Source organism: Carassius auratus, chromosome 20 (assembly GCF_003368295.1).
Source record: "Carassius auratus strain Wakin chromosome 20, ASM336829v1, whole genome shotgun sequence".
Lineage (NCBI taxonomy): Eukaryota > Metazoa > Chordata > Actinopteri > Cypriniformes > Cyprinidae > Carassius > Carassius auratus.
Genome location: NC_039262.1, coordinates 19,384,955 through 19,397,571, shown reverse-complemented (window position 1 = coordinate 19,397,571; position 12,617 = coordinate 19,384,955). Strand labels below are relative to the sequence as shown.

The following is a 12,617-nucleotide window of genomic DNA, read 5'->3' as shown; positions in this document are numbered from 1 at the left end:
TCGGTGTACATAATGCGTACCGCGTACAGAACCGAAAGCGTCGTACCGAACGTTTCAATACGAATACGCGTATCGTTACACCCCTAATATATATATATATATATATATATATGTGTGTATGTATGTATGTATGTATATATATATATATTAGGGGTGAAACGATACGCGTATTCGTATTGAACCGTTCGGTACGACGCTTTCGGTTCGGTACGCGGTACGCATTATGTATACCGAACGGTTCTTGGAGTAATTAATTATATTAAAAAAAAAAAAAAAAAAAAAGAGAGAGAGAAATATAATGATATGCGTTCAACAAGGTAGCCCAATAACCCAAACAACGTAACAGGCAACGCCCCTGACACTCCCGAAGAAGAAAAAAACACCATCTTATATGTTTATGTTAGGCTACTCAGCAGGCGCTCGCTCACTCAGTACGCGCTGAAGGCTCGTTACAAAATAGCCAATGCGTTTAACAGGCTAGAAATGAGAAGATCCTCCAATAACCAACAGGTCTGGTGTTTGGGTGCACTTTGGATTCCCTTTAAGCTATAATGGTGATGGCAAGAGAGTGGTGGATAAAAAAACAACGGTATGTCGCATCTGCAACATGACAGGGTACACCAGCGGGAATAAAAAAAAAAAAAAAAAAAAAAACAAAAAAAAACACCAGCGGGAATATCTGGGATTTATGCGTCAGTACTATCTGGGAAAAGAGAAACATGCACGCAACAAACTCTCCCTGCAGCATTTAGACACCGGTATTATAGCTTACAGGGAATCCAAAGTGCACCCAAACACCAGACCTGTTGGTTATTTTAGGATCTTATATTTCTGGTCTGTTAAATGCATTCGACATTTTGCAACGAGCCTTCAGCGCGTGCTGAGTGAGCGAGCGCCTTAGGGGCCTCTCACATATCGTGCCTAAAAACGCATGGAAAACGCTAAGCACGTCTTTCTCCTCCTTTCCAAAGCGCTCGGGCAGAAGCGCTCATGAGGCGTCTGTCTTTGCTAAGCAACAATGACGTGCTCTCTCCATGAGACGCGGAAATTTCAGCGAAGGATAAATGGATTTGCAGCTCTAAAAATCGCTTGCAGTAGCTCTGCTACTAAATTTATTTCAAAATTGCAATCCATATACAACTATGATCAGCTGTTCCTACATCTTGGCTGAGTTTTCAACGTTGTTACGGGAAAGGATGAAGCTGATTGGTTAGTTCTTGTCACATGACCCGCGGTGCGCTTGCGGCATTCTGAAAAGTTGAGATGTTTTTACATTTTGCTGTATCTAAAACGTACCGAACCGAACCGAACCGTGACATCAGTGTATCGTATCGAACCGAACCGTGAATTTTGTGAACCGTTACACCCCTAATATATATATATATATACATATATACATATATATATATACATAAGGCTCACTCAGCACGCGCTGAAGGCTCGTTGCAAAATGTCGAATGCATTTAACAGACCAGAAATATAAGATCCTAAAATAACCAACAGGTCTGGTGTTTGGGTTGGATTCCCTGTAAGATATAGTGTCTAAATGCTGCAGGGATAGTTTGCTGCGTGCATGTTTCTCCTTTTTTTTCATGTTTTCCCAGATAGTACTGACGCATATATCCCAGATATTCCCGCAGGTGTTTTTTTTTTTTTTTTTTTTTGTATTCCCGCTGGTGTACCCTGTCATGTTGCAGATGCGACATACCGTTGTTTTTTTATCCACCACTCTCTTGCCATCACCATTATAGCTTAAAGGGAATCCAAAGTGCACCCAAACACCAGATCTGTTGGTTATTGGAGGATCTTCTCATTTCTAGCCTGTTAAACGCATTGGCTATTTTGCAACGAGCCTTCAGCGCGTACTGAGTGAGCGAGCGCCTGCTGAGTAGCCTAACATAAACATATAAGATGGTGTTTTTTTCTTCTTCGGGAGTGTCAGGGGCGTTGCCTGTTACGTTGTTTGGGTTATTGGGCTACCTTGTTGAACGCATATCATTATATTTCTCTCTTTCTCTCTTTTTTTTTTTTTTTTTTTAAATATAATTAATTACTCCAACGAACCGTTCGGTATACATAATGCGTACCGCGTACCGAACCGAAAGCGTCGTACCGAACGGTTCAATACGAATACGCGTATCGTTACACCCCTAATATATACATATATATATACATATATATATATATATATATACATATATACATATATATATATATATATATATAATATTATATATATTTATATACACACACACACATACATATAGTCACACTTGTGGTCTTCCATCGAAAATTACAGATCATAAGAAATTAATAAGAAATTGACAAAAACACAAAAAAAGTACACAGCAATGACAGGGTTACACACTAAAACATCGAGATGCAAAACCAACACATCCACACACAAGCATACACACCTATGAACTGGTGTGACTAACACAGCAAATATGTCAAATAAAAACAATAATTAAACTACAATGCAGTAAAAAGTGGACAGCAAGAAAAGGGTTACACTTTAAAACACACACACACACACTCACTCACAGACACGCACACAAACATACAGTTATACACACTCAAATGAATTTGTAAGACTATACCCATATGAAGCCAAAATGAGTCAGAAAACTGAAATAACGGATTAAAATCTGATCAAACCCAGAAGAATTAAGCTCTGATAAAACATTTATTTTCATTTTTGTTACATTTTTATTGAATTTTTATGTTTTGTGTAAAAAAAAAAAAATTCTCTGTGTTCAGGTTTGACTGTAGTAATAATAATAAAAAACTGACACTTTAAATCAACATAAAAAAAGAAGAAATAAATCTAGACCTTTACAAAACGTCGTCCTTGAGAATATCTAAATATATATCCAAACCCACTGCCTTATACATCGAGCTATATTGAAATATATGGGCTAAACCATGGAATTGCAGATGTTTTTCTCATTTTACTCCCACAAGATGGCAATGACTTTATTTTCTTGACTTTATCATAATTATTGGATTAATATTAATTAGTGCCATGAAATGATCTCAGAATACAAAATTAAAAAGAAAATATTATTGAACAAAAATATATTACATTGATTTTACTGGGGCGATAAAAAAAAAAGTTACATTTCAGGTGTCTGGTTACTTTTGACGGTAAAGATCAAATGTGGCGCACCAGAGGGATAATTCAAAGGGCTTTTCGAATGAATAATAATAAATCCACTGCAAACATGAACTCAGTGGCTCCAGGATTTGAGCAGAGAAATCTGTTAAGAATAAGCATCAGATGATAAATACCTGGTGTAACAGTTCACCAGCATGCAAAAACACAACATGTGCATCATCCGGATAGAGCTGCTATGACGTTGATGATGAACTCATTATACAGCCTTCATTAAAAGCTGAGGAAAATGGTTCTGATTATTTTGGATTAAAAAAAATATATATCAGCTGGGTTTTTGAGTGACTCACTGTGAGTAAAAACAAGCATGGCTTTGGTGCTTCTACAGATTTGAGGCATGAGTCACGTGTGAATCCAGCCTGCTGGGATCTGTCCGAGGATGCGGGGAATCGTATCATGCAAGTGTGATTTCAGGCCATCTCCAAGGCCGTGGCCCCAGATGCCCACACTGAGGTAAATAAGGACACAGCAGATGATAATAAACATAAGCCATAAGCGACAGCCACCTGGGGACACGTTCTCCCGTTTCATATCAATCCCTAAACATAAGTGAAAATCCTTTCTCACAGAGTTTAAATATATTAAAGCTGTTTCCCATTAGCACACAGCTCTGAAATCAGGCCTTAACCTGAAACAGTCATTTTAATGTCAGAATGCATCATGGAGTTACACCGCTAAACCGCAACGTCTCTAAACGACTCTCAGGCGCCACAAACCTAGCTGTTGTTCTGTTCCTTTCCATTTCCTCGGACACCTTTTACACTTAGGAGACAGGAGACATTGAAACGTGTGCATCTTTACATCAGAGAACGCCTGTCCAAAGGATTCATCCATCTCTTTTCTTGTCTTGATCCCATATGTTGTGCATTACAGGCTAATCACATCCAGACTCCGAGCCAGGGAATGTCACCAGCTCGCTTTTGGTTTTATTTTCCATTGCAAGTCCTGCTCTCACAGGAACAATCATTTCTGACTCACATTCCGCGGACTTCACTGAATAATTTCAGCAATTAATCTCGGAGTTAATGTCAAAATGGAATAGGAAGCAAAACATGACCTATGGTCACGAGTGGGGCTATAACAGGACTAGTCCCTGCGGTCACCCACCCAAAAGACAAACACAAATTAATTTGACTTGGCCGTTTGTGCCGGTTCAGGTCTGAGTTTGTTGGCAGTTTTTGCTCAAGAAGGACCTTTTGTTCTGCAAATTCAATCACATCCAGAACACATCATTCTATTGACGTGAAAACTCATCAAAAACCACACATGGGATATTGGGTAATTGGAAGGACTCGGGCAGGCAAAGATTATAGTTTTCAAGGCCTTCAGCGGAGGGAAATTTTTTCCCATGAATAAACCTTTCAGAAGTCCAAAATAAAACCCATCACTCTTGAACTGACAATACCTGAATATAGGCCTTCCCAGAAGTAGGACAGAGAAAACATGGCTCCCAAGATGAAGCCCATGGCTTCTAACACAACCCTCAAGTGTGATAAATGGTTTGCTTACAATCATGATTTTTTTCTCTTCTGAGGAACACAATTATACTTTGGAACTGGGATCCAAATAACTTAACTATTAAATAAGAATTTAGCAATATCTTTATTTTTAAATAAAAAGAAAATGTTTATTGTTGCGTAGTGTTAAATGATTTAGGATATATTTTTTTACAAAAAAAAACAAAACAAAAAAAAAACAAAGCTTAAAGCAGATATTACTGTTGATCATGTATGTCAAATATTAACTTACACTCACCATTAAAAACTATTTAAATAATAGTATTTCTTATTTAATTTGATTAGTCTTAAGTGTTGTTAGACTAGTCAGGCTTATAGACTAAAACTTGCATTTGTAAACCTTTTGTCATCCAAACAACAAACGGGTTGATATCAAGAATATCAAACATCAGGGACCGTTTTTGATTATTGGTTATGGGCCTGTGGTATACAAACCAAGCTGAAATAGACTTTCTGTGAATACACTTCTGTGAATACTTTGGATCCAGCTAAAACTCTGATAAACACTGAAACTGAAGGTCAGGGTCTTTGGCTAGGGATGTTGCAGTTGACAGGAGGCTTTCACTCAGTCCATGGGTCAGCTGAATTTGCAGAAACTATTTTTGGGTAATGTTAGGAGGATACAGGACAAAGGAAACCAGAAACTGGCACAGCAAAAAATGCCAGCGCCTGTCTTTAAGGGATCGAGACCCTAGAAACGTGAAGGAGAATATGCTGGCAGCATGCACAGAGCAGTCATTTCCAGTTTATTTTCCTCTCTATTTTACTCACTACATTACGTCCTGCTTACCTATTCATATCTTCAAGTTTGGTGGTCTCATTTAAATAAATTAAATTACATTAAACTAAATGAGATTAGAAAGCCAGATAATGCAGTCCCTCTGATTCTTAAAAAAAAAAATCTCTCACACACACACACACACACACACACACACACACACACACACACACACACACACACACACACACACACACACACATATATATATATATATATATATATATATATATATTAATTATCATTGGAATTATTTTAAATAAATGATGGCTAATTATAAGATGTTTTTTACAAATCATTCTATGATCATTTTTGTATAATATTTCTATTTTGTGACTTTAAATTACTAATACAAAATCAGTGTATTTGCAAACTGAACATCTAAAAATATATACACATATTTAAAATCATGTTTAAAAAGACTAATAAAAATGTGTAAATAAATAAATGCATTTATTAATATTATTATTAAAAATATTAGTATGTAATATACAGTACAGCTCTTTTAGTTCCACTGAGACTTACTGTGCATTACAATAGACAACTAGTTTATAAATAATCTTCCACATGACACTATGATTTAATAGTCACCTCTCAGGCTTCACTTTAAAACAGTCAAACTCATATTTCTGTTATTTTAAGATTTATATATATATATATATATATATATATGAATTTTAAAATAAAAGAAATATGAGTTTGTATGATAGCTAAAATTGAAGTACCCTGAATTGTGTTAATTATGCTCAGGAGGAACTCCAGCCTATGATTCAATTCCTGATCTTGATTCATAATCAAGATAACGTAGATTGCCAGAGACGTGCGGGAAAGGGGCGTGTCCACAAACGATAACCCCGCCCAGTCCGTAAGGAAGACTGCGCGAGTTTTTATAAAGGATATGCGCGCAAGTTTTGGCAGGACAGAGGGGGCTCTCTGCGGGGCAGAACTATATCATAGACCCTTCAAACACAGGAATACTCCCACTGTGCCTTAACAAACCATCTGTTTGTCAACTTTAGGTATTTTCAACAACAACCCCTCGATTCGACAATGAGTGCGACTGTTGTTTCCTCCTTCTTCGACTACGAAGTGACGAATAAGGTAATTTATATTTTTGGTAAAGTCGATTTAAGTGTTTTAACAGTTAAATGGTCAAATAACAGATCAATATCTCACAATATTAATACAGAAAATGTAGCAATCGTCTGAGACGCTGTTTTCAACGCCGATGTCAAACTTTTCTGGCTTATGTGCGCGTGCCTGTGTGTGTGTGTGTGTTTAGAGCATAAGAGTGTGACGTGAATCTTGCTCGTGTACTTTTATCTAGCCTTGAGCTTTTCATGATCTGCAGTTATCGATTGCTAATCGATAAGGAAAGAGTACCGAAAAACTATTAGATTAGAATAGTTTAATTAATCCGCGTTTACGCGTTATCAGTAAACGTATGCGTCACATAAAGTTGTGCATTATTTGCCCTGGATTCGATTAAACACAACAAGGAGGAAGTTCACAGGTCTGGGTTTCATTTGAATTAAATCAATGAGTGCTCCATTACGAGCTACATTCTGGGGTTAGGCTTCAACTTTTTATAATTAACCTTTCTTAACCACAATAGGATTTAACCAACAATTTTTGGTTGATTTATGGCAAATCAGTTTAGTAACATGTATATTTTAAAATAATCTATAGGTCAGTGGTAAGCATATAAAGCTATATGTAAGCAGTGTAACATTGTACTGTGTGAACATGCAGCTGTTTTGAATACAAGAACGCATCCTGTGACGTGTTGCAGTCGTTTTCAGCAGAACGCTTTAAGGGGCGTTCACGCAGGACGCGTTCTTGCCTTCACACAGTTGGACAGATTGAAACCCAACACAAGGCTCAGTATACCGCTTTTAAAATTTAAAACCGACGATTGGGGTTGTTTGCCCCAAACTTAAGAACAGTTACTCACCCATGCTATTCCAGTGCAGTGTTGTCTTAGTAGTTTATATATCTGGTGAGCAATATTCTGAGTCGTCTGAAGCGTTATGATAGCTTTGTGTGAGGAAGGGGCTAAACCTGAAGTCATTATTGCAATTAATCTTAGCCTCTGCTGTTGCTCTTGAAGGTCATTCATTTCAAATATCGCGTCGCTATCACGTGACATACGGGAACCAATAGTGTTTGGCATCAGTAATATAGCAACACTAGAATGTCCCTCCACATTTTGATACAATCAACTGCTAATCATCTTTGAGAGCTATTACTGATGGAATATTATTAGTCAGTAATGACTTTAATTCCTCACAAAGTGCTGTCAGTTGACCTGAATAGAACTGGAATATTGCTCAATATTTAGCATGGAGTTTTGAAGGGCAAATAAATGACAAAATAGTTTGGGTCGAACTATTGGCATAAAACTTCACAAGCCACCTGACACTTATTGAACAAGATAAAAAAAATAAAGTCATAATACCATACAATACAATGGCCAGAGCTGTCCAACTGACATACATGTTGTCTATCCTGTTCTTATCCCCAATACATTTATACAAACGTTTTTGTAACTTTAATACCATAGAAAAAGGCTTTTGTAGTTGATGGTTGTGCAATAAATCATCATAGTATTACGCACAATTTATGCAGGTACTGGAGATGATACACGAGTCTTGTGAGTTTTCATCTTTTATGACTTAATAAAACCTTTAATTTCTTTTAAGAGATTGCTGCATAGGTTAATAGTTCAGGGTCGTTAGTTCTCTCTCTAAGAAAATAAGCCTTAAAACAGAATTAAATCCAGGCCCTAGACCTGACCTGAAAACAGACAATATCATCAACACATAATAAACTCCCACTGGTGGTATCTGGAGCAAAGGGAGTCATATTCATGCACCATTTTTGAGACATTGTTTTTTTTCCTCTTCACTTTCAGAACAATAAGGTGATGAGCTACAACAGTCCCCTCTCCAGTTCCCATTTACAGTCTGTCCCCACCACCGGTGCCAATAACCCCTTTACCCCCACCGGGTCCCTGCTGGACAGGAAGGTGGTGGGTAACCCTTCAGTGGGACTCTACCAGCGCCGCCACTCCGTGTCCGTTACCAGTTCCAAATCGACACAGAACCAATTTATCAACAGCCTCAAGATGGACGGCTCGGCTTCAATGAACGGCAGCAGCAACAACAAGGAGAACCGCTTCCGCGACCGGTCCTACTCTGAGAACGGGGAGCGTCTAAGGCCGGGCAACATCATGTGCATTGGTGCCAACGGAAACAGCCAGGTCAACTCAAGCCGCTATAAGACCGAACTCTGCAGGCCCTTTGAGGAGAATGGCACTTGTAAATATGGTGACAAGTGCCAGTTTGCCCATGGGATGCACGAGCTTCGTAGTCTAAATCGCCACCCCAAGTACAAGACCGAGCTCTGTCGCACCTTCCACAGCATTGGTTATTGCCCATATGGGCCGCGCTGTCACTTCATCCACAACGCAGAGGAGCGATGCGGACCCCCTCCTCTCTCCGCCTTCAACAAGATGGAGCGACCTCGCCTTCATCACAGCTACAGTTTTGCCGGTTTCACAAGCTCAGGTGGCTCCCAGGGCAGCCCGACCTCTGTCACACCTCCGCCCATATTTTCCAACGAAAACATCAACGAGTGGCCCAGCAACCCCTTCACTTACTCCAGTCAAGAGTTTGCCAACTTGTTTGCGCCCAGTTTAGATGGCACCACTGTTCCTGATCTGCCCGCTCCTCATTCTCCCACCACACCTTCCTTCTTCAGGCCAATGTCCGAGTCGCCCCCAAGCCCCCTGGATTCCCTCTCCGACCAGGAGGGTTACCAGAGCAGCCTGGGCAGCCAGAGCGGATCCGAGTCACCTGTGCTGGACGCGACACGTCGCCTCCCCATCTTCAGCAGACTCTCCATCTCTGACGATTAAAACCTGCCCTCGGGGGTTTCAGGCATGAGAGAGAAAGCACAGAGAGAGCTGGCGAGAAAGAGAGTCATTTTCCTCCTAGCAATCCCTTCCTGTCCTTGCTTTGTTTACAGCAGAGAAGTGGACTAAAGTACAGTGTTTCCGTAGCCACTGAGTCAAATCAGAAAGTGTACTACCCAGCAGCATCAACCTTCGGCATATTCCCAAGCCTCCCTAGATGTCTTTAACACGCCTGATGTAATGCAAAAACAACGAGCTGTTCCCCTCAAGGCCCACTTAAACGTTGAGGTCTCAAAATCCTCACTGGATCATGTTAAACGAAACCATATTTAGTTCATAGTGTTGAAACTAAAAAGCAAGAGTTTTCAAAAGTATTCCAAGGACCTTTAAAGAATCTATTGAATATTATAGCAACGATGTGCTTTACAGACCTGGAAGTGCCACTTTTCTTGCAGAAGGCCCTCGCGGGTAGATCCTCGGGACTTTAAGTGCCTATCAAACAATTAATTTACTACTTGTTGAGTCACATTGATTTTGGGAGATCTGGGATAGAAAAGGTTTAAAGAAAATAAATCAAACCCATCTTGGATTTGTATGAATCATTCTTAAAGATATTTATGCATCTAGTGGTGCTAAATGTGCTGTCACCGTGGTAATTATCCCTAGAACATGTGATCCCTTGCACTAAAATAGTGTGTTCTGGTTGTTGGGATTATGCAAGAGAGAAGATGTGTGAGAGATGTCCTTCCTGTTCACGTTACCACTAAAGATATGACTTCAGTGGCCACTAATTGTTTCGTTGCAAACAGATCGTTGAAATGTTCTATCATTAATTCAATATTGTATTTCCCCTATCATTGTTATAATCTAGTTATTATTGCATCATTACAATTATTGTTGGTATTTTCTGTTTGCAAATGAGAACTTTCAAAGTTGAAAGTTTTGCTTGTCAGTGCTTATTTAACTTATCAAAATGTATTTATTGCTGATTGTAAGCATTTTTTTTTATTTTGTTTGTATTTATCTGGATAATGAAACAATAGAATATATTTTCCTTTATATTAAATTATGATCTTCCGTATTAATCGTAAGATTGTCGTTTCGTCAAGTTTCAACAGTTAATATATTATACTGCAATGACATTTTGTAACTACATTTTTGATTTATTTTTAACGTGAAACTTAATTTAAAATGAGAATGCAAAGAGGATTGTTTTGCATTTTATTTATTTTTCTTCTCCCTAATGTTGGACTGCAGTTTCAGGATGTTTATGCCTCTATAATCCTTTATTATTTGGCTCTGACCGTCTAGAATGTAAACCGAGTTGTCTTGACAATAACAGTCCTGTGCCTGTGATTTTAGAAATCTGATGTTTAGACTGGGATCCTCTCTTTAAGACGACTTTTGATATGAACAAATCGTAGACAGTAAATGCATTATAGTACAAATCTCATGACCCTCGCAGTGGTCCGAACCTCTAATCGCAGCAGCGTTTCGATCTAAACGGACAGTTAATAAGGGAATTGTTAAAGATGCATTTGTGTATTCATTTTGAAACCATGTTATGTACACCAGCAAGCATGTGTCGTTTTGATTTATGACTCAAAATTCGTATTTATTTACAGATTTTGGACCACTTCTATTTGCTAAGTGCCTAACAGTACATTCCAAAAGTCTTGAACCTTTTTAGGATTGTAATCCAGAGTCGTTATATAGATTTTCGTTGAAATTCAAGGTTAACAGGATTGACAATGAGCGAGCTACAGTCGAATGTGTCCTATGTTAGCAGCTACTGCTGTTCACATCAATATGTTTCTTTTGTAACGACAGATTGCAGTTTAAATCAATAAAACACCTATTTATAAGCAAACTGACCCTGTCTTTTTGTTGCGTCAAAATGGTTTCAAAAAGTTGTTTTTGTAAGTTCATCATAGCAAGGCCACTGGCTCTGATACTCAACTCCAATTCAAACAGCTGTGCTTATTATTTCATGCCATATTTTGACATTCTCCCTGGATAAGTTCTTATTCCTCGACAAACTTGCATTCCACACTGATCCCAATACAGCTTAACGCTATGAGACGTGGGGGCTGTAAATGAACCAGCTAAACAGCTCAAACTGTTTTCCTGGAAAAGTGCTCAAACACAGGAAATCAAAATTCAGTCCCGGCCCAGTGGTGAGGATGTGAAGAGCCCCTGAACTGTGTCTTTTCCTGGCACGGATGTCTATGGCTTTTTGAATCTCATTCAAAAGTACCGGCAATGACGGGACTACTAGATAGAAAGCACAGGCCCCTTGAGAACAGACAGTTTGTTACTGTAGTAACAGTCAGGAGAGGTCTTGTGCTGGGACTAGCAGTCTATAGAGCATGTTTGCTCCCTGCGTCACCGAACAAGCAGTCTTTGCTTGGTTTAGTTTAATTTCCCTTCGAGAGAGATTCCTGAGGAAAGCTGTGATCATGAATACAATCGTAGCAGATAGGAGCCAGATGACCATCTGAGCAGTACAAAGTTCAGCAGTTTCAATGCTTTAGCCTTCGGTCTTTAAAGAAATAGTTCATGGAAAACCCTGTTGTCATTTACTAACCATATTAGATGTAATAAAATGAGATATTACATTACGGTTTAAAAGTGTGGGGTCAGAAAGATAAAAACAGAAAACAGATCACCATTTCAACAATTAAGAAGCTTCTTTTTTCAACATTGGTCATAAGACATGTTTTATGAGCAGGGAATCAGCATATTAGAATGATTTCTGAAGGATCATGCAACACTGAAGATTGGAGTAATATATATATATATATATATATATATATATATATATATAATATTTAAAATATATTAAAATGTCAAATTTTTTTACAGTGTAGTCATAACATTGTATAATTTATTTTTACTGTATATAATTGTCATTGGGTCTTTTTCATGAGGAAGTTAATGACATAATATAATTTTTTATATGAGGCAACCCTTTAAAACATTATGTAGCAAAGCATAACAGCCATCCAGTGCTTGTCATTTTTGGGAAAAGTGCTATAATTGTTAGTTATTCTTTCAGGAACACACACTTGACAGTGCGTGTCCATTTGCACCAGGGCTGTGGGTCACTATGCCTTTAAGAACAGACATGAGGAATAAGGCCAAAGTCGCAGTTGAGCAATACCCGCATAGACTTTGTAATAACTCCATCAGCTTTTTTTGTTTCAGAGTGCAATGAATAATCAAAAAAGA

General features: G+C 38.4%; 1 protein-coding gene across 1 annotated transcript; it reads left to right on the top strand.

Moving 5' to 3' along the window:
* The first annotated feature begins 6,336 nt into the window (after positions 1 to 6,336).
* On the top strand, positions 6,337 to 11,256 carry LOC113121122 (mRNA decay activator protein ZFP36L1-like). Its single transcript, XM_026291363.1, has 2 exons — positions 6,337 to 6,571; positions 8,385 to 11,256. Exons 1-2 carry the CDS (start codon positions 6,521 to 6,523, stop codon positions 9,387 to 9,389), a joined length of 1,056 nt encoding a protein of 351 aa, XP_026147148.1. The 5' UTR covers positions 6,337 to 6,520; the 3' UTR covers positions 9,390 to 11,256.
* The last annotated feature ends 1,361 nt before the right edge of the window (positions 11,257 to 12,617 follow it).

What these genes read in the sequence shown, in the direction of transcription:
- LOC113121122 (XM_026291363.1), top strand. Translation starts at nt 6,521, where the DNA reads ATGAGTGCGACTGTTGTTTCCTCCTTCTTCGACTACGAAGTGACGAAT. An exon ending in ACTACGAAGTGACGAATAAG is followed by an intron (nt 6,572 to 8,384) that starts GTAATTTATATT and finishes CTTCACTTTCAG; the next exon opens with AACAATAAGGTGATGAGCTA.